At 39.6% G+C, this 23,748-nt stretch overlaps 1 protein-coding gene across 1 annotated transcript in view; it reads left to right on the forward strand.

Moving 5' to 3' along the window:
• Positions 1–2,485: 2,485 nt before the first annotated feature.
• Positions 2,486–23,748, forward strand: part of grm1a (glutamate receptor, metabotropic 1a) — a 31,496-nt gene continuing 10,233 nt past the window's right edge. Inside the window, exons 1-8 of the mRNA XM_057353270.1 lie at positions 2,486–2,612; positions 3,404–4,315; positions 8,712–8,961; positions 14,817–15,052; positions 19,421–19,667; positions 20,465–20,636; positions 21,516–21,642; positions 22,796–23,738. Of these exons, the coding sequence (XP_057209253.1) occupies positions 3,559–4,315; positions 8,712–8,961; positions 14,817–15,052; positions 19,421–19,667; positions 20,465–20,636; positions 21,516–21,642; positions 22,796–23,738 (2,732 nt within the window). The 5' untranslated portion in view covers positions 2,486–2,612; positions 3,404–3,558. The remainder of the gene's footprint in view (positions 2,613–3,403; positions 4,316–8,711; positions 8,962–14,816; positions 15,053–19,420; positions 19,668–20,464; positions 20,637–21,515; positions 21,643–22,795; positions 23,739–23,748) is intronic.

Below are 23,748 nucleotides of genomic sequence, written 5' to 3' on the forward strand. Positions count from 1 at the left end.
TACATTTGACATAATACCATCCTCAGAACTTTCTGTAAATACGTGGAATAACCCATTTGTCCAGAAATGATAAAATACGATTATCTTGACAAGCTATGAACACGTACCACGTGATAATAACGTACTCAGAAGTGATATGCAATAAATTTCACTCGAAAGTACGTTGTGACCGTTTAATTATAGCCTTAAACAGAAACACACAATGAAGAGATACGATCTAAGATCTATTATGTAGTTTAATCGTATTTAAAATTACAGACAACGTCTGGTCTGTTAAGCTCCACCCTCTTAGGAATCGACTTCATGCACAATGCCATTCCACATTGTACAAGTTTTTTTTTCGAGGTTTTTTTTATTTTAAATCCTTTATTATGATTTATTATTAGCAACAAAAGGACAATAACAACAGTCATCCTCCACAATCTGTAGTGAATTGTACACCATAAATTCCCACATATATACATTGCGCAAGTTCTGCACAAACATTTTCTACGCTTTTCTTGAGCTTTCATTTGCCAGTGCCACGTGTTTGCCTCACACTTCCTCTAAATGTTGCCAGGTTTAAAACAAAGATGGGCTAAAGGGCAAACCCTGCGCCAACAAATGTATGGTTTCTTGACCTTATTACGTAATAATTTTATAGAGCGTCTATTTCAAATAGTATAACCTTAACAGATACGACCCAACACAATGCAGGTGAGTAAATAACAGGATATAGCTCCATCTCCTGGATTTATTGTGCACCGCCATATATACGTGTATGAAATGAATGACATTGTCAAAATTAGACTATGTTGCTATTGTACGAAAGTATAACTTAAACTAGTGTATGCAAGTTTAGTCAGGGTTCATGGGCGGATGATGATAAACGCACACAAACGACACTGAATAACATTGCTTGAGTTTGTTTGCTATTATTATTATAATCGTAATTTTAAACACGTTATAACATGCTACTGGCTATGCTGCCACCCAGTGGAGAAGTGTGAAACAAACTGGAAAGTACATGACCTTGGTGGTGCCGCTGTAACAGCTCACAACACCTGCATCTTCAGTGACATTCAAAAGAAAAGGTGCCTCAAAGTAGATCACTCAATAGTTAAACCTATTGAAAAGTTAGCTGTAGCTTGCAGGTCATTGTCAAAGCAGAGAAAAAAGCCTTCTCTTTTATTTGGATACACATTTACCAATGAAAGGGGTAAATAAAACACCCTCCAGTACTCTTTAACTCACAGGCACGATTTAATATAATAATTTTAATGTACAGAAACACAAAAAGCTGTGCAATTGCAATTTTTTTATTCTAAATAAGAACACAGATAAAATGAGACCTCTTTAACTGAGAATTTTCTAATGATTTCTAGCATCTAAATATTTCAATTGGCTCAATTAAAGTTAATTTGAATTTACACGATAATTGACAATTGTGCAAATCGAAACTTTGCTTGTTTGTTATAGCATTGAAAACACGATGTAGCATATGTAAACAGTGGAAGAGGTCTACCTTTACAGTATTTGGCACCGTCAATGTACATTCTGTTGCAATATCAATCTTCTTTCAGTAGAGGGCAGTATTGTTGTGCAGGTGAGAGGAATACATTTTAGCAGCATTCTTGTGGAATATATCGCCGGTAATGTTATTTGACTATTTTATTTATTAGCGATCTACACCTCCTCTGGATATCATTATTAGATCTGTTAGTTTTAAGGCGAGAGAAATGTTGACGAATCTTAAAACGTTAAATTATAAAATCATCTGTATTAAACTGAGTCCAGTCGTTCCCGTCAGCAGATGGCATTGTACACTTACAGATTTGATTCACTCTCATAATCAAGCATACTGTAATGGGTCGCTTTTTAGCGCAGTGATTAGCATTACCGAATAGAACAGTCAGATAAGAGACTGGACAAAATATCCACCGAACAATTTGAAGTGTGTTTGTAGTCATGTGTGTTAAATGGCGATTAGTTATTTTATTGCGTGCTAATATTCACAGCGCCCTCTGCATGGGAAAAGGTGGAGCACACTACGTTAAGCAAAAGCAGATGAGAGGTGACGGTCAACCCATCAAACTGTATGTCAGACAGAGTCGCGTGGATTAATGCCAGCGTGACACATGCGATCATTCCACGGGTTTTGAATCATAGAGGAATGCCCTCGAGATCTTCACAGAAAGATGGTCATGCCTTGAGTGCACGTCACTACATAACATGTCGTACCACACAAGCCAATAGATTCGGAATTCAACCGCCCTGCGAGCCACTTACAATCCCATTTTTTGTATAACCTATATATAAAAGAATAAAATAACAAATGAAGACCAAACTAATTGCGACTCCCAGTTCCAGTTGTAAATTAATCAAAAACGTATGTGCTATGATCATTGAATCACAACTTAATTAAGTACCTACAACCCAAAACTGGTTCTGGTGGATCCCGCCCAATAACATGAAATTGTGTGAGAGACAGAGAGAGAGAGAGAGAGAGAGAGAGAGAGAGAGAGAGAGAGAGAGAGAGAGCCTGGCTAGGTTGCACCCTGATAACTGAAGTATATCATCACCAGTGCACCAGCTGTCTCAGAAGGAGGTGAAGAGATGTCTCATTGACTCAGGTGCGTAGCTGTCGAATTCTTGTCCAGATGTTTCTAAAGTTGTTTATATTCTCTAGTAATTGCGAGCCGGACAGATGTTTAGCAATGGCACTAATTCGAGTGCACGAGGCATCGCATCCTTGTTGCGGCTCATTTGTGATTGAGTGCGATCGATTAAGACATTGATTTTTACAAGTACTGAATGGAAATGACTCAACATGCGCATAAACGTACTCGGTAAATGAATATTCACCGTACGAAATCTGTCTTTTGGAGATTGTCATATTGTCTGCAGGCTTGAATTTAAAATTGTGATTCTGGTTAGATAATCACTCGATTTGTATGAAAACACGATTTCATGTATAGACTCTTTTAGTTATTTTGTGTCAAGATATTGATTTGATAGTTACGCTTTGACAAGTGAGGCGGGTCACATAGTGAGACCCATAATGTTGTTTGCGCTGTCCATGGTTCTGAAATCGCTTCCGTTTAGGTCACCCGCAGACATTTCGACAAGCTCACTAACTAAATTTGAGTTGTCATAATGTGGTAATATTATGTATTTTCTTACATTAGACGAGTGTGTCTTTTTCGTTAATTTGACCACACTTACCGAATGACGCAAGTTTGCTTTCATAGTTCTAAGAAAGCTTTTGAAGTGACACTTAAATGTGGCGTCTAACTAAGTACTTTATCGCTGTTACATGCTCTGTTTATTCGTAGCCTTAAAAATGATACATTTATACGCGTATTTTAGCAAGTTGGGCTTGTTTTCTTGTCTCTGCGTGTCTAACTCTTTGTTTTCTCAGCAGGTACCAGGACGCATTCGTGGTCTCTCGCTTGTGCATCATGATCGGTTAATTTAATCTGGGACTGCAGAGAAGCGACCACCGCTCATAGTCCCAGCTGGCACGAGCAGCTCGCACGCTATGCCCGCACAGCTGCTTTCCGTCTCGCAGTGTGGAAAATGGCACGCTTGAAGATGCAGACACGTCTCTCGTGCGGACACTTCCCACTTTTCATGTGTCTGTTTTTACAGGCACTTTTATCTCACGCGCTTGGAAACATCTATACGCGGACAATGGTCCCGCGCGCCGCTGGCCGGTCGGCGGTCCAGCGCGCTGCGGCCCGGTCCGTCGCCCGTATGGACGGTGATGTGATAATCGGTGCGCTTTTTTCCGTGCACCACCAACCCTCAGCAGAGCGTGTGGCCGAACGAAAATGTGGAGACGTGCGCGAGCAGTACGGGATCCAGCGGGTGGAAGCAATGTTTCATACTTTGGACCGTATCAATGCCGACCCGAACCTGCTGCAAAACATCACCCTAGGCTGCGAGATACGGGATTCGTGCTGGCACTCTTCTGTGGCTTTAGAGCAAAGCATCGAGTTCATCCGAGATTCCCTTATCTCTATTCGGGATGACAAAGACGGATCTAAGTGGTGTATCGACGGGACGCCTTCCAACCAACCTCCTCCCAGCAAGAAGCCTATTGCTGGAGTCATAGGTCCTGGCTCGAGCTCGGTGGCCATCCAGGTGCAGAATCTACTGCAGTTGTTTAACATCCCCCAGATCGCCTACTCGGCCACCAGCATTGACTTGAGCGACAAAACACTCTTCAAGTACTTTCTCCGCGTGGTGCCCTCTGACACGTTGCAGGCGCGTGCCATGCTAGACATTGTTAAACACTATAATTGGACTTATGTTTCTGCTGTTCACACAGAGGGTAAGTCATTGACAGCATCATCTGCTCTTGTTGTTCCCCTTCTTTTACAAACTTACAAACAACTTTTCTAAACAATGTTCATTGGTATTATACAAATACACTTATTAGATAGAAGAACTCAGAATTAGAATTTAGGTTGCATCGATCTTGGAATATAAATACTGGAATTTATCAGATCCGATTGTCTGTTAGCGTCTCAAATTCAGGTGAAAACAATCGAAAAGGTGCGTTTTTAAATAGCGAGTACACCATTTTATATCCCTTAAAATGTATAATTAAATGTGAATTGAATCACATTAGAGTTGTAGTGCAAGAAGACCAAAGACCTTTTAGTATTTGCATATGGGAGGATGCTTTAATGACTCAGTCTGCTTATCCATACACAATGAGGGTACTAATGAATTCTTCCTTGTTTCCACCCCTTCCCTGTGTACTGGCGGCGCAAACATTTTGTGCTTGTCCCAGCATTGTGTGTATCACTTCACATTAGGTTGTTGATGTTTTTAGACTAGGTGGAAATGATAGTCTGTTAAACTCCACATTGAGATGAATAATGTTCTCATGGGCCACATCACTTTCTGTTTTCTTGAACAGCAAACAGTCTTTTATCAACTAGCGAAACAGAATTAAAGTAAACACGATTCAATTTATATTCCCCGTAAATCCATTTAGAAACAGTCAGCAGACTTATTTGAAGTAAACCCAGTATGAATTATATTAAGTTGTAATGTCTGGAAGATGGTGCCGTAGACACAGTTGGTTATTTGGAAGTTCTTATTGTCCACTACTCAAATTTAAGTGAACACTAATTAGTAAGATAACTTTTCCTCTAATAAACTCATATAATGTAATAATGTACAACAAATTTTCTGCAGGCAATACTTTTATGTATAGGCCTACACACACACACACACACACAAATACAACGTCAGCAGCTAAGTCTCTGTCTGTTGCCCATAGTAACAGCAGATATGCTTTATTACACTAATTATATAGCCAAATATTATATCTGGTTTGAAGACATTTTAATGGCCAGATCTAAACAAGCATCAGTTTAACACAAGTTTGTACGGAAATATTTTATAGACATTCCGTTACATTAAACTAATGTAAAATTCCTTTACAAGCAGATTCACACAAAATAAAGACAAATGGAGCAAAACTGAATATTTAGTGCATAGTATAGCATTATACAATGTTAGGTCTGTGTTTATACTGAGCTCTACTCATATTGCCAAATAGATATTGCTGCTGTCCTTCTGAAATCTCATATCTCGATATTTTGTGATTTAAATTTTTGCCATACATTTGTCACCCTTTATGTTTGTCACTGGGTTTTGCAAATATCTAACCAATAAGAAGTATTTCTTGTCAACTTTGACATCACAGAATTTATTTGTTTAAAAAAGTACTGTGTTTTTTTCATTTCCTGGACATCTGAGGTTCTGTAAGGACAGCAGCAAAAAGAAAAAAAAAATATATATACTGTATTTACATACACACATATATGCATACATGCATACACATACATACAGTATCTCACAGAAGTGAGTACACCCCTCACATTTTAGTAAATATTTTATTATATCTGTTCATGTGACAACACTGAAGAAATGACACTTTGCTACAATGTAAAGTAGTGAGTGTACAGCTTGTATAACAGTGTAAATTTGCTGTCCCCTCAAAATAACTCAACACACAGCCATTAATTTCTAAACCGCTGGCAACAAAAGTGAGTACACCTTTAAGTGAAAATGTCCAAATTGGGCCCAAAGTGTCAATATTTTGTGTGGCCAGCATTATTTTCCAGCACTGCCTTAACCCTCTTGGGCATGGAGTTCACCAGAGCTTCACTGGTTGCCACTGGAGTCCTCTTCCATGACGACATCACGGAGCTGGTGGATGTTAGAGACCTTGGGCTCCTCCACCTTCCGTTTGAGGATGCCCCACAGATGCTCAATAGGGTTTAGGTCTGGAGAAATGCTTGGCCAGTCCATCACCTTTACCCTCAGCTTCTTTTGGGGTCGTTATCATGTTGGAATACTGCCCTGCGGCCCAGTCTCCGAAGGGAGGGGATCATGCTCTGCTTCAGTATGTCACAGTGCATGTTGGCATTCATGGTTCCCTCAATGAACTGTAGCTCCCCAGTGCCGGCAGCACTCATGCAGCCCCAGACCATGACACTCCCATCACCATGCTTGACTGTAGGCAAGACACACTTGTCTTTGTACTCCTCACCTGGTTGCTGCCACACAAGCTTGACACCATCTGAACCAAATAAGTTTATCTTAGTCTCATCAGACCACCGGACATGGTTCCAGTAATCCATGTCCTTAGTCTGCTTGTCTTCAGCAAACTGTTTGCGGGATTTCTTGTGCATCATCTTTAGAAGTGGCTTCCTTCTGGGACGACAGCCATGCAGACCAATTTGATGCAGTGTGCGGCGTATGGTCTGAGCACTGACAGGCTGACCCCCCACCCCTTCAACCTCTGCAGCAATGCTGGCACCACTCATACGTCTGTTTCCCAAAGACAGCCTCTGGATATGACGCTGAGCACGTGCACTCAACTTCTTTAGTTGACCATGGCGAGGCCTGTTCTGAGTGGAATCTGTCCTGTTAAACCGCTGTATGGTCTTGGCCACCGTGCTGCAGCTCAGTTTCAGGGTCTTGGTTATCTTCTTATAGCCTAGGCCATCTTTATGTAGAGCAACAATTCTTTTTTTCAGATCCTCAGAGAGTTCTTTGCCATGAGGTGCCATGTTGAACTTCCAGTGACCAGTATGAGAGAGTGAGAGCGATAACACCAAATTTAACACACCTGCTCCCCATTCACACCTGAGACCTTGTAACACTAAAGAATCACATGACACCGGGGAGGGAAAATGGCTAATTGGGCCCAATTTGGACATTTTCACTTAGCGGTGTACTCTTGTTGCCAGCGGTTTAGACATTAATGGCTGTGTGTTGAGTGATTTTGAGGGGACAGCAAATGTACACTGTTATACAAGCTGTACACTCACTACCTTACATTGTAGCAAAGTTTCATTTCTTCAGTGTTGTCACATGAAAAGATATAATAAAATATTTACAAAGATGTGAGGGGTGTACTCACTTCTGTGAGATACTGTACATACATACACACATTTACATGCACACATACATACATATAAATATATATATACATATACTTATCCATATATATGAAGAGTTTGGTTCCAAAATGAAATAACTCCGGTTAATTTTTTTTTTTTAAATCATGTTTTTTTATTGTGCATTCCAATTAATATCAGTCAAAGTGCAGTTGGTTTGTTTTGATTTAAGCCGTAATAACTAAAAAATACAGCTAACTAACACAATAAAACACAATAAAAACATAATAACATAATAAAAAACTTTATTTTTGAAAAATGAGATATCTCATTTTGGAACCAAACTCTTCATACATATATAGTATACAGTATATATATATATATATATATATACACACACATACATTTGTAGATAGATAGGTAGCACTGAGAAACCTAATAACTTGTAGCTTAAAAGGAAATAAAGTTGCTGTTAGACAACACAGCGAAAGAGTGTAAAATAGAATTGTTGTCAGAGAGCGTTTCCTGTGAATCTGCTCCGATTGTCACCTGCACACCCACAGCACAGAGACAAACGTGAAGAAAGTCATCAGAGAGCACACACCACTCATCTCTTCAGATTAGACGGTAGTAGTGTTCTCCTGAGTACAGTCAACAGCTCTGACCTCGGCTGCCTTTACAACAGGATGTCAGTACCACCTGGCTGTTACACTGTTAAGTGTATACTGTTATAAACTGCAGCCGTTGTTCACCTGTTTCTGATTCATGAAGTATTTTAAAAAGCACGCAGTGTTTCAAGTGACCTGTTGTGGCGTTTCTGCTATTACAGATTCTTATTACTACAAATATTGATTATTTGTTTTGTCATATTGCTGTTGTCATTTGTTTTTAAGCAATAAGCAACTCATGTCTGTTCATTGTCATTGGTAAGGTGTAAACACTCTTATCACTGTAATGTCACTGCACCTCATGGACCCCTGGGGCTTATTGCTTTGTTACTGCTTTATTTATTATAATAATAATTAAAAATTGAGATCAAATGTTTCTCATTCTAACACTACTGCCATTTCTGTGTCAAATGGTGGTAACCATTTCTCCATTTCATGTCTTTTTCAGTTGCCTGTCTACTTGTCATTTTGTGTCCTCCATGTTGAACTGTCATCCATTCTTATCCTGGGCTCTGATCGGTCAGACAGGTGTTGGATCAGTGTCGGTAATCCATCTTCCATTCCATGTCTTTTACAAACAGGCACATGCTTTAAATAATGGTTTATTAACCGTCCTCCATTTTGCATGTGGACGCAGGTAACTATGGTGAGAGCGGCATGGAAGCTTTTAAGGAGTTGGCAGCAGAGGAGGGTCTTTGTATCGCCCACTCTGACAAGATCTACAGTAATGCCGGAGAGAAACACTTTGACCGCCTGCTTAAGAAACTGCGCGAGCGCCTGCCCAAAGCCCGCGTGGTTGTCTGCTTCTGTGAGGGAATGACCGTGCGTGGCCTGCTGATGGCCATGAGGCGTCTTAGCGTTTCCGGAGAGTTCCAGCTAATTGGGAGGTAAGGCTAAAAAGTGTTAAATGAGCAAAACTACATAACTGAAAATGCTGTAATTTGTTTATTTTAAATCATGTTAAAAGAAAAGATAGCCTTGGAGAGACACATAGGGCAAAGAAGTCCAAATGCTCCATCTTGCTCACGGTTATAGTGCACATAGTATGTAAATGTAAAATTCAGAATGTTTTCTTATGCACAAGAAGCAAAAAATCTGACAAAATTGCTGTTTAAGAGAATTTCAGAGATCAAATTATGTACCATTAGGTTCATCTTTGTAGGCACGGTTTTGGAAAGAAGTGGATGATGATTCACTTTCAGCACTTTGAAGTTTTATTTCTTCAAAAGTTCTATCGCTAAATTGGCGTGTTCATACAGTATATGCTTTGTCATTTTGGCAAGAGAGAGTACGCATCAGAATGCTTGGAAATATCCATGTTGCTACAGAATGCACAAGTTTCCAGGGAAACCAGATGAGCTTAAATGTAGACATTGTGAACAGAGGCGCTTTTCACACTGTTCACCATTAATGAATAATTTGTGATTCAGAAGCTGTCTGGCAAATCCCTGTAAACTGCCTGTCTTTGTCTTATACTGTGCGACTGTGTGTTTTTGTGGATGTGCCAGAGAGGGAGGTCACTTAATTTTAGAGAGCCGTGGAGATGCTGTGGGCTGAGTATTAAATATTCAATTTCGCAGCCTCTCAGGAAACGTATCCGACGCCAAATAACCAGCAGGCGCGCAAAAGATGCTCTTTGGGTTTTTTCAATCTAATGGATGTATCATGTTATCGCTAATGACTTGAAAATTAATAATGTGCCAGTCGTTATTTATTTCAATAGTGATTGGCCCTCTATAAGTGGACAAAGATATTATCATAAAACCATTTTCTTTCAAAGGCTGTTCTCAGAATTGTCAGCGAATTTGGTGCAGTGCCGGATAACATTCACAGACATATTCCTTTGCAGACTTGAAGATGGGGAAATGAGTTGTAGCAGCTATCTTGTTTAATCTGTATCAAGGCAACATCTATAGCCCACCCACCTACAATCACAGGCAGACCATCACATTAAGCAAACAGACTTTCTAGGTCAAAACATTGTGTCCGGAGACTGGCTTATCATCCTTTTTTGGATTTGCATGACCCTGTCTTATTCAGTTATCAGTTGGGTAACACGAAAGAATGTGTTTTTATCAGTACTTGAGCGAGAGAGAGGGAGAGAGAGAGAGAGAGAGAGAGAGAGAGAGAGAGAGAGAGAGAGAGAGAGAGAGAGAGAAAGAATGGCTTTGGGATCGAATGAAGATTCAATGAAATGTCTTGTATTTTCATGTCCAAGCCTTAAAGCTAAGAAAGTTAGCTAGAGATGGAGTGAGAGAGGAATTGAAAGCGAGTGAAAGGCAAGGTATAGTTCACCCAAAAATGAAAATTCTGTCATCATTTACTCACTTCCTTGTCATTTCAAACCTTTATAACTTTTCTGCATAACACAAAAGATATTTTGAAGAAAGTTGGTAACCGAACAATGGTGGTACCCATTCACTTCTATTGAATGGACACAAAACCAATGCAAGTCAATGGTTACCACTGTTAAAATATCTCCTTTTGTGTTCTGCAGAAGAAAGAAAGTCATACAGATTTGAAATGACAAGAGGATGAGTAAATAATGACAGAACTTTCATTTTTGGAAGAACTATCTCTTTAAGGTCCCACTGCTCTTAGTGTATACGTGTTTGTGTGTGTGTGTGTGTGTGTGTGTGTGTGTGTGTGTGTGTGTGTGTGTGTGTGTGTGCGTGTGCGTGTGTGTGTTTTGTTTATTCAGAGGCGTCTCATTTCGAACAAAAACCAAGCGCTGTAATTTTCTACAGAAACAAAAAAACATTGACTCTGTAATTTGTAATCAACATGCTCAGTCTCGCAGGGAGCTCGCCTAACACTTATTACATTGGATTGCCTAGAATAGTCAAGCTACATTGGACACAGTCTTTGCTTCGCTCTCTTAATGAACAATTTAATAGAGTTCAGCCGCAATATTTCTCGCACCTTTTTATAGAGTCCCATAAAGCATGTGCCCAAGAGATAGTTCCATAAGAACAGATTGTCCTGCTCTCAGGACAGAGAAATTCAATATCAAGTTTGTTTCAACGATCCAAATAAAATGTTTAACCAAAGCACGACCCACCTTTTGTGCATTGTGTGTTCCCAGTCGCAATTAATCTTTAGGGTTTTCCTCCATTGAACAAGTTTAGTTGCATTCTGTGTTTGGATGGAAAAAAGATGTTGTTATGAAATTGCTAAGCTGTTCTGGTGAGTGTTTTTTAGGGCATTTCTGTGCGGTTAATGTGTTTTGTGTAGTTGCAAGGGTATTGCTTGTTGGTTGCTGAAATCTTCTGGTAATCTAAAAGTAATTTGCTCAACACAATTTTAGGTACCTTGCTGAAAAAACTTGTGTTTTGCTTGCCTTAGCTGGTTTATTCAGGGCTGGCTTTCAGCCTCGCCAACCTGGTGTTTAGCTGGTTTCCCAGAACGATTGACCAAAAATGCCCCAAAACCATACAAACAGACCAGTCGATTCAGCTTGGGTCGATTTAAGATGTTTTCCAGCTGGTTGTATCACTCCCGTCTGAAGCACAAATTATGCGTTGCCTCAGCAAGTACTAATAAACATTCTCAGATTTCCAGCTCATCCTCGCAATCGTTGCGTATTATTACATTGCCCAAGTTTCCCGTTGAAACTCCAGCGTCCCTCCCAAGCCCCTCTCTTTAATTAGCATCACACTGCCTCTCGGCTCTGCTCATCCTGTGAGAATATTGCAGGAACTTTATTTGCAGAATCAGCTGTCATCTTGCCATTGTTTTGGAAATGTGTTTCTTCATGGAAATAAATTTACAGGCTTATCAATGTCACAGCTACAGGATGGTTTGGGTAGTCTGTACAGTTGATAGTGATCTTTAAGGGTTTGTCTGCTTGAGTAGAGCAGCATGAAGCTGGAAGCAGGAAGAAGATTAGCTGAAGCAGATTATTGAGCGGAACAGTGTCCACAACCAGTGTAAGAGCGTCCACGGACCATGTAAGAGTGACTCCAGTCTATGTAATAGACTTTGGTTAGGCACAGTTCATCAACATGTTTGTAATTGGGTTGAAGTTTATTTTATTTTCTGCTTTGCAGAACGTGACTATGTTTAGTTATGCAAATACAGATAAAAAATGTAAACAAGTATACAAATGCTAAAATACAAAACAACATTTTAAGTCTTAAAATACAAGGTGCGCTTGGACTCTGCAAATAGCTTTTCTGTGGTTATTTTCTCATGTGGAGAATTGGATTCCACATTCTTTAATGCAGCCAGTACTGCATGATTCTCCACAGTACGACCTTCTTGTGAAATCAAGATCTATGAATATAACGGTTTTGCAAGAGATCTCTCGTAAAGCTCTGTGAAGGCTAATACTCTAGAAACTTCCTTTTCTCATTAGCCCTCCATATTGAACATTTAAAAGATGTATTAGTCATGAGGGTGAAGAGAGAGAGAGAGAGAGAGAGAGAGAGAGAGAGAGAGAGAGAGAGAGAGAGAGAGAGAGAGAGAGAGAGTTTGCTCTGTGTGTGCATGAGACGTTCCCACACTTGTGAACTCAGTTTAGTGGAATAAAATTGTAAGAAAGAGACATGAGAAGAGAGCGGATTTAGAAGAGGTTATGGCACAAAACGGGACCACAGTTATTTATTATTTATTTAGTCTTTATGTAATGTTCCTCTGATATAAATTGTCTTAGCTTAAGCATTAAGTTGAAGTCCAGCTATTAAAATTCAACCTCTGAAAGTCTGCGTTAAAAACACCTGGTGCCGTTAACCATTAAAGGGGTAGTTAAAGAGACATTTCTCAAAATATCTTCTTTTGTGTTACACAAAAGAAAGTCATATACATGTATTAAGCAACATGAGTAATAAATTATTTTTGGGGCGAGTGAACTAGCCTTTTAATCACCATTTGCTAGTTTTTCTACAAATGAAAATAAGGAATACTGAGTTAGTTCAGCATTAACTGTATTATCTCAGGGAAACTGCACTCATAAGTGTGTTTGTGTGTGAGTGCGCACATGTGTGTGTGACTTCCCAGTCCGTGGTGCATCTCACAAACACACTCTGAGGTCAGTCTCAAACCTTGAGGTTCAAACAACTACAGCAGAACTACATTAAAGTAGAGACAGCCTGCAGGCATCTCAACAGCTCTGTCATTGGAGCTGCATTATACCACATCCCATAGGACTTAAAGCACATCTGCTTTATCACTGTTGTAAGGTTTAAGAGGTTTGAGTTTACACAGTTTTATCCCATGTGAATTCAAACCGGTTTAAAAAGAAGCCGACACTAACATGTAGGGATGATCAAAATCTCACGGTACGATAATACCTCTGTGTAATGTCTGCGGTACAATAATTACTGCGATATTTAAAAAGACAAATAAAGACTTGGGAAAAAGTGCCATAAGTGTTTAATAAACAATTATTGAACATTGCAATGATGTACAAATTAACCATGTCATATGCTGTCCTCTTTTCTTTATCCTCTAATCATAACTGTTGCTTAGAGGTGTGAGGTATAGTATGAGATAGGTCAAATGACTTAAAACTCCCTCTTATAAAATAAAAAAACTGCACCAGCTGGACCTTGACAGAGGTAATATCTATTATATTGTTTAACATTCTCTGTTAAAGGCCTGGAAGACCTATCGTTTCAAAAAGTCACGTGACCACGATAATATTGAGACAATTTTGCTATTGTGATACCATGAAATTGATCATATTGTTACATCCCTACTAACATGTGTTATGTGTGAATGGACTTGTTTTAGGTATTTAGAAGTACACATACACATGCAGATGTGAGAAAGAGAGAGAGGAATAGAAGCAGATGAAAGCTGGTGTGGGGGGCGAGAGCAGATGTGATGAGGGGCTTCCAGCACAGGAACACTGCTTGTGAAACACATAGCCAGGCTGCTGCTAACTGGAGCGCCATGAATTAGTAAAAGCTTCTGGATGTGTTCTAATGGCCCTCAGCCTAAGCCTGCACTGTCTAACTCGGTCCTCCGGAGAGGATCTGGCAACAGTCAGGCACACAGAGCATAATCTACTGGATTTAAATGAAGGAGGAGAAGAGAGGTGAATGGGAGTAGCAATGGTAAAAGGAGAGCGCAACACTGAATGGGGAAGGTAACAATCACACAGTAAGCTTGAATTTAAATGGAAAGTTCACCCAAAATTTAATTTAAAGATGTCATCGATTTACCCTCATGTCATTGCAAACTTGTACGTTTTCTTCTTTGGAATATAAAAGGAGATATTTTAATTAAAACCGATCTTTTTATGATGAGCTGTACCGAGCCGAGTCGTACTAAACCTGACGGTACCATGCAGTGGAAAAGCGCCATTAGTGTTCATCAGAACAAAGAAATGTATACAGAGGGTGAGTAAATGAGGACAGAATTAAAATTTTGGGTGAACTATCCCTTTAATGGATGACACGTATATGACCGGTAAAATGAAGAATCTCTTTTTTTCTTAAACAGCTCTTCTTTGTGGTTTAAAATAGTATCCATGGTTTTCAATGTAATCTCAGTCCTTTGGTGCACTGAAAGACTAATGGCTCTCATTTAGATAAGACAGACTACATTTATAAGGGTCATTGAGAAAATGTCTCTAAATGCAATAACACAACAACTCTAGGCTCAACATTTAAGTGCCTCAGCGCCCACTGCTGATTTAAGGGAAGATGAATGTCATCTGTGAGTTTTAACCAGAATGCACAGTGAAAGTAATGTTCATTCATCTGACGTGTACTGTAATGTTGTCTTTTGTCTGAAGTGATGGCTGGGCAGATCGTGATGAGGTGGTGGAAGGTTATGAGCAGGAAGCAGATGGTGGGATCACAATGAAGCTACAGACGGAGGAAGTGCAGTCTTTTAATGACTACTTTCTGAAGTTGCGCTTGGACACTAACACCAGGAACCCGTGGTTTGCTGAGTTCTGGCAGTACCGCTTTCAGTGTCGCATTCCTGGGCATCCTCAGGAGAACCAGAACTACCAGAAGATCTGCACAGGTAAACAAATCAATTCAAAGCAGTAACAGATATTGAGGAATAGTAATGCTGTAAATGAATTTCAATTCATTGCATTGTTTAGGAATTGTTTGTGAAAATCATTAAAGTTGCTCGTTCTAGTTTATCAGAAGGTCAGCGTGTCATTTGAAATAAACAGACGTGTTGTTTTTGCATGCATGTGTGTCTTCCTTTAAAAATACTATGTTATAGACAACATAGCATGTTCATGGTGACATTTTTCTTGAATTAATATAATAACCGTCTGAGTATTTACTTCCATTTCTTTAATGTAATTATCCTTTGGTCAATGCTTTTAAAGGTGATATACTGTAGGTGAACTGAGCTGTGCCAACTTATCATTCATATTTTGTGCTCTTGTTCTTTTTGTCGGTCCACGACACGTAGAAATATAGAATTACATTTGTTTGCTTTTGTAAGTAACGGTAAAAACAGCACTTTGAGACAAGTTAATATTTTACTTATTTTATCTTGCATGTCTTCAAAAATAACGATTTAATGGTAATGAAATTTTACTGCAACCTTGATATCCTAGTCTGTATTTATGTGGGTCAAAATTGTTATAGTTTTGTTTTTAAATTAGCTTTATTTTCTCACATTAACTTTTAGCAATTTTGTTGTGTGCTTGCTTTATTTTTTTATTTATATTTTTTATTTCATTTTTTAAATAGATTTTTTGTATTTAATATATTTTATTGTCATTGCCATATGTTTAGTTTAATTTTTATTGCTTTTTAGTTTAATAAGCTTAGTGCTTCAACTTAAAAGGATAGTTCACCCAAAAATTTAAATTCTGTCATGAATTACTCACTCTAGTTTTTCCAAACCTGTATAAATTTCTTTGTTTGGTTGAACACAGAGAAAGATATTTGTACGAATGCTTGTAACTAGGGCTGTCAACTTTTTTCTTTTTGAAAAATTCTTTCAAAAATTTCAGTTTAACGCGTTAAATATATTTAACGCAATTAATGCAGCATCCGTTTGTTTTGTCATCCTTTGTCTAGCGTTAAATTATATAAAACAATTGCTTTGACGCGTTCTGTGTAGATGCGGACGCGGCAAAACACAACGCAACAGCGGTCCAGTCAGGTGTATGCAATCACGGGCCAAAGGCTGCGTCAGTGAATCTCTGTCAGAAACTGTCAGACAGCGCACCAATATTAACTTCTCTTTTGTGCTTGAATGAACATAACCACACAAGATTTTGCCAGAAAGCCTGTTTTGTCTAGCCTTTTCTTAAGCACAGACTTCGACGTGTTAAATAAATGAATGCAAAGAGTTGTATAAATGGGAGAGGCGTCAGATCTGCGTAGAGAGACAGCTCTTAAAGCGGCCGCATTCTTAAGCATTTCTTATTTTCTTGAGCTCAAGTTTTTACAATATTACAAATGTGTTTTCAATTGTTTCAATTGATGAGTATTCTATAATAACCTTTATGTGGGTTAGATTGTAAGTCACAAGAGCTTTACTTAATTTTCTGTTATTTTCTACTGTTGTTCTTTTTCTCTGTAAGACCCTCCCCAGATAGCACAATCCATCTGGTTTACGTCTATTTGACGTCTGCATTTACATCTGCAAGACATCTTAAATATATAGTTTGCTCATCTGCAATACGTCTCGGAGACGTCTGAACGTCTGTAATACGTCTGCTAAAGATCTGGAGATCTGCTGCTTAAAAACATCTGCTAAACATCTTAGAAAGAGCTGTTGTACATCCATTCTAAATCATAAACATCTTACAGACATGTCTTCACCACAAAACTTCAAATGCTATTAGATTATTAATGATAATCTTAAACTATAATTTATTTTATTATTAAGTTTATTTATTTTATTTAGCCTTGTTGTGCAAGTTCTCTGGAGCTTGTGCAGAGGCAGCAGCTTTTGCCAGAGGGGAACTGGAATCCCCTGGTTGGGCCTGGGTTCTCCTGAGGTTTTTTTTCTCGATTAGAGTTTTGGGTTCCTCGCCACCGTTTGCATACTGTTTTTGCACTATCTGCCTGACCAGGGGGGCTGCTTTAGAATCTTAAAGTTTTACTTAATTAATATTGCATATAGGAATTTATTATCTGTTATATTTGACCTGTGCTTCTCTCTCCTTTATCCTAAATGTGTGCTCTCACTGAGCGTGTGTGTGTGTGCGTACTTGTCTGTGTACGTACGTGTGTGTGTGTGTGTGTGTGTCTCTGTGTCTGTGTGTGTTGGTGCGTGTGCGTGTTGTGTGTGTGGAGTGTTTTGTGTGTGGGTGTGTCTGTCTTCTGTGTTTTCAACCTTTTCTTGTTTTTGCAGGTACAACTTTGATTGTTTTGCTTGTAGTCAATGTGTCTCATGTACAGCTGCTTTGTAACAATGAAAATTGTAAAAGCGCTATATAAATAAAGTTGAGTTGAGTTGAGACATCTTCTAGATGTCTATATGATGTCTGACAGCAGACATCTCCGAGACGTATTGCAGATGAGCAAACAATGTATTGTAGATGTCTTGCAGATGTAAATGCAGACGTCAAATAGACGTAAACCAGATGTATGTGTGCTATCAGGGTCATGGTGGTAAGTGAGAGTTGATGAGCGACCATAGAATGTTATGATACCTGCACTGAAAAGCACTTCACTATGGCAACAGACAGCACAATGGGTTGGACTGTGTTTGGCTTTTTTATTGGCAGAGCTATTTTGAGTTGTAAAAACGTCCATAATAAAGCAGAGATGCATCGCGTGCACACTAAATATCATCTTAGATGAAGATCAAATTGTACGGATTTAAACTGTTATTTAACTTATATCAAATGGTAATATCGGATGGTAATGGGATATTCTCATACCAGTTAAATGATGCAATAACAGTTCTGAAATAGCACTGAATACATTTGTGTATTATATTTGTGTACATTTTCCATTGTTCACACTAGCAGTTTTTCATCAAACAATGATTTAATGTTGGAGTATTATAAGCCAGTGTTACATACATCCACATGTGAAGGCTGTTGATGTTCATGGACTGTAGTGTAAAGTGATACTGTACTGTAGTGATGCTGTACAATCTTGACCTGCAAATGACAAAACTGACATGCAAGATTCACAACATGCAAATCATGCACCATTGCCTGTTTCGCATTATTCCTTTCCCTGATAGCACGTACATCTGGCAGACATTCATGTCTGCATTTTCATCTGCAAGACATCTGGCAGATGCTGTTTGCTCATCTGCCCTACATCTCTGAGATGGTCAGATGTCATATAGACCTCTAGAAGATGTCTGTAAGATGTGTATGATTTAGAATGGATGTACAACAGCTCTTTCTAAGATGTTTAGCAGATGTTTTTACACAGCAGATGTTTTCCAGATCTCCAGATCTTTAGCAGACATCGTACAGATGTACCTGTGCTATCTGGGTACAATCAGCAGATGTAACACAGCAAAAAGCTGTAAACCCTCTATAAATCCTTAAACCATGTTCAACATATCATAATGAACGTTGTTCTCAAAGCTCGGGCTACAGTTGTGCGACAGTATAGCTCCGCATTCTCACATTTTACCGTGTCCGTTCACTTAGAATGGCATTGGATTGATATTGATTGTAAAATTCTTTCATTTTGCTAAGCTGTATCTGTTGCAGGCTTCAGTTTAGCGTAAAAGTCAAGCAAAGTCAGACAGTACACCTGCCAAAGCGAGATATCAGTCCAGCTCTTGTATGCTAAGCTTGGTGACACTAAAAGCACAGGAGCAGCTTGTCGCACAAGGAGAAACACGCCCTATCACAGCGTGAGTTCAATTGTGTGAATGCAAAAAAACAACAACACTGTGATCATGGTGTAATAAGGTACCCAACCTGTCTGCATGTGTGTTATAGATCACTGCGAAACCTTATCGATTGCACTTACAGAGATACACATTCAAGAAATTACATCTAACACATATACAGTATGATTGTGTTTAAGGATGATTTCTTGTGTCTTGACTCTCTTGGATGTATTTGAAGCACTGGAATGGCTTTTCAAAGGGCTGGCTTATGAATATTTATAAAATTACAAATACATATTTTACCTTTTGCACAGTCTTGTTTATAAGAAAAATGATGTTAGCGCTTATTCACCCTCATGCTGTTCCAACCCTATATTTGACTCTTTCTTCTGTGGAACACAAAAGAAGATATTTTGTGAAATGTCTTAGTGGTTTTGTGTCAATACAATGGAAGTCAATGGGGTACAGTGTTGTTCGGTTACAAGCGTTCTTCAAAATATCTTCTTTTGTATTCTGCAGAAGAAAGAAAGTCATACAGGTTTGAAATGACATGAGAATGAGTAAATGATGAAACTGATGAACTGTCCCTTTACAATCTCTCCCCGACAGGAAATGAAAGCTTGAAGGACAACTATGTCCAGGACAGCAAGATGGGCTTTGTGATCAATGCAATATACGCGATGGCTCACGGCCTTCATGATATGCACAGAGAAATGTGCCCAAACCATCCTGGCCTGTGTGAGGCGATGGATCCCATTGATGGCAGTAAACTGCTGGACTATCTGCTCAAAACCTACTTCAGCGGCGTGTCTGGGGAGGAAATCTACTTCGATGAAAACGGAGACACACCTGGCAGGTAATCGGCATGAATAATACTACTGCTATCTTCTAAAACTTAATTAAGATTTAATATATCATTGGCATGCTTCACGCAGGAAACTGGTTTCAAAACACTTTGCATTGCCATGAAATGCAGAATCAGTTGCTTTTAAGATTTCAGATTTAGGAAGTTTAATATCCATATTAAAACTTGACGACTAAATGATAATTTTAACAAAGGCAATTCTATGAAAAAAGAATTGAGCACACACCCTCTCAGGTTCCATTAGTACCCTAGCCAGCACATGCAAGGAGTTGCATATCGGATGGTAATGGGATTGGAGTGGAACAGATTGGCTGTCTTGAGGAGATGCTTCACCCCTCTCCACTCCAATACCCTGATGCGGTCAGGGTAGACATGAAGAGAGGATGACAGCTCCAACTGCTGCCAACACTGCCATTGCCTTGTGCACATCTGTGCTTTTGTGGCACTTTGTCCACTTTTAGGGATGTTGCTGATTTGAATCCCAGATGGAGGTTTACATCCTGATTGACTTGTTGGATGTGTAAAGATGTTAAAAGTGGAATTCTTGTTACTGTTGAAATGTACATGTCAACCCTAACTAAACATTCACAAGCAGTGAATATATTTCGAACTCTATGACTTTATCGACATGCATGATGGATTAGACTTTATGATGTTTTGTCAAAGGTTTGACTATGCATCACTACCGGTCCCTAGGTTTCAGCAGTGCACAGCTATATTATGCCAGACTTTTTTGTGTCTGCATAATCATTCTCTCTCTCTCTCTCTCTCTCTTTTCTCTCCCTAAGGTATGATATTATGAATCTGCAATACGTGGAGGAACTGGGCCGCCATGATTACATTAATGTGGGTTCATGGCATGAAGGGCTTCTGAGTATCAATGATTATAAGCTCATGACAAACCGCACTGAGATGGTTCGGTCGGTCTGCAGTGAACCATGCTACAAGGGCCAGATCAAGGTGCGTGTGTGTGGCATTAGCTTTTATGCACATTCGCATTAAAAAAAAAAAACTTCCACTACACTTATCGTACACCCAGCGCAAGGCGCAGCGCAAGTGTTTTTGCTACACTTTCAGCCCAGGGAATGGGAGATGAGACTCTGATTGGTTCACTGCACGTTTTGCCCAAAACACATCCATGATTCATTAAGAGAATAGGGGCAACCAGTTTAGACAATGCGCCTGGCGCGCTGACCGTTTTCTCCCTTCGTTAAACTAGCAAAAGTGGATTCGGACACGCCTTAAGTACACTTGCGCCCAGCACTTTAGACCATGCGCTTAGATCGTTAAAATAGAGCCCTTAATGCTGAAGTGTATCAATTTGAGGATTTTTTAAAATACCTTTACTGGTATCCAAGCTTAATATATTCAGAAAGCCATTAGTAGAAAGCTTTCCTTGAAAACACTGTGGTACTTTCAAAACATTGGCTGGTCAGTAAAGGCCAAATTGACCAATTGTGTGAGTTTGGGGTGGGACTGTCTGATAGTCTGACCAATCAAATGTGTTTGTAAGAAAAGGCAAGGAGTGTTTGGAAAACCTATTTGGGAAACAATAACAATATTATCGCGATATATATTGAAATGTTCTTTCGAAACAAATTATGGTATTGGTTAAATTAATCTTTAACTGTTTATATTATGTTTTTTCTTTTTTGGGGTTAATAAATCACAAAATAAAAACATGATTTCTATTGTATTTGGGGAACACGGTTATCGACAATTACACCGATGACGCTATAGTGATGCAGAAATGACAAAATGCAGCTTTAAAGCTCTCTGTTTTATTCAAACAACCAAAGTGTCTGTCCTCAACAAAAATTCTCTGTTTTCTCATCGTAGGTGATCCGAAAAGGTGAAGTGAGTTGCTGCTGGATCTGCACTACGTGTAAAGATAATGAATATGTTCAGGATGAGTTCACCTGCAGGGCTTGTGAGCTGGGCTGGTGGCCTGATGACGAACTGGCAGGTAACACGCATTCATTCATCCATTAAGTTATCCGGAAACATATTTAAACATTCATTCAAAATGCTTACAACACTATTCCATTGAGAATATCTCCTTCTCAATACGATATATTTGCCGTGTACGGGCAACGTTTAGATCTAAGTCTTATCTCCTCCCAGCTCTGTTCTCTATGCCCTTCTCATCCACTCCAACACTTTCTCTCGCTCTCTCTTTCTTGCTTGCGAGCGGCGCGTTGTTTTGACAGCTCTTTGCAGCGGTGAGCAGAGCTGGATAACGGTGAGGTTGGAATCCCATTAGTACCCAGCAGCCGTGTCAGACTCAACAGTTTCACCATGGAACCTGAGCAGCTACAGGGAATTCTGATTACCAGAGGCAGACTGATCTGAGATAGAGAAGAGCTCTGTCATAGTGAATGAGAGAGAGAGCTTAAAATGTATAGAATTTTTTTAAACATGAATACGGGAGTCATATGAAATTTAACATGGATGGAAAAATCCACATGATGGTATTGTATAAAACATGTCATGTGCAAAACTACATATTTTCAAAATCCCCAATTGATTTAGTGGTTTTCGGACAACTAGTTAACTGTGGGTATTGCGATATACCGGGAATGGCAATAATAATGGCGATATTAATATATTATTTATATTCATATAAATAATGATTATTGATGTCATGTAAATCCCATACGTATGTTAATATTTTAAATAATTCAGTGCCACTTTCCCAATACAAATGCAACAAAATCGTAATTTTTGTCAAAATTATCGTGTAGTGATATTGTGAGCACTATTGACCACTTTGCAAGATGGTCCAGAAGCACTTCCAGTTTCAGTTTTTATTTATTTCATATTATTCTTTTAAAATCTTACATAAAAAGTAAAATCTTAAAGATATTTGTTTAACATTTTGACTTGGTTATGAAGGTTCTGATGGATGTATTTTGTTCAAACTTGGTGTAGTGTTAAAAAAACCCTGAAACCGTTCTTTTGGACCAGCACTGTTTACGTCTTCCAAAGTGGTCTATAGTCAACCCATCTCTAAACATCATTAAAACATCAATCCAACATGTTATGTTAACAAATGTTAGCCACATGTCATGTCTTAACATACAAACCAGAAGTCTGTCTTTTTTGTTCCTTTATTTCAGGATGCAAACCTCTCCCTCTCAAATACCTGGAGTGGAGCAACGTGGAGTCCATCGTCGCAGTGTGTTTCTCCTGCCTCGGTATCCTGATTACGTTTTTCGTCACCTTCATCTTTTTCCAGTACAGCGACACGCCGGTGGTGAAGTCCTCCAGCCGCGAGCTCTGCTACATCATCCTGGCGGGTATTTTCCTTGGCTACATCTGCCCATTCACGCTCATCGCCTATCCCACTGTGATCTCCTGCTACCTGCAGCGCCTCTTAGTGGGCTTGTCATCCGCCATGTGCTACTCCGCCCTCGTCACCAAGACCAATCGCATTGCCCGCATCCTGGCTGGCAGCAAGAAGAAAATCTGCACACGCAAGCCCCGTTTCATGAGTGCCTGGGCCCAGGTAGTTATTGCCTTCATTCTGATTAGTGTGCAGTTGGCTCTGGTGGTCACGCTGATTGTGTTGGAACCACCTGAGCCGGTGAAGAGTTACCCCAGCATTAGGGAGGTGTACCTCATCTGCAACACCAGTAATTTGGGCATGGTGGCCCCGCTGGGGTACAACGGCCTTCTCATCATGAGCTGTACTTACTACGCCTTCAAGACCCGCAACGTGCCGGCCAACTTCAACGAAGCCAAGTACATTGCTTTCACCATGTACACCACTTGCATTATCTGGCTGGCTTTTGTGCCCATCTATTTTGGCTCCAACTACAAGATCATCACCACCTCCTTCTCCGTCAGCCTCAGCGTCACAGTAGCTCTTGGCTGCATGTTCACCCCCAAAATGTACATCATCATCTCCAAGCCCGAGCGCAACGTCCGCAGCGCCTTCACGACCTCTGACGTGGTCCGTATGCATGTGGGCGACGGAAAGGCCGCTCCCTGCCAGAGCAATAGCATCCTCAACATGTTTCGCAGGAAGAAGAACACCGCCAAAGCAACCGGCAGCACCAAGTGAGTATCC

This window comes from Triplophysa rosa, linkage group LG15 (genome assembly GCF_024868665.1).
Source record: "Triplophysa rosa linkage group LG15, Trosa_1v2, whole genome shotgun sequence".
Taxonomy (NCBI): Eukaryota; Metazoa; Chordata; class Actinopteri; order Cypriniformes; family Nemacheilidae; genus Triplophysa; species Triplophysa rosa.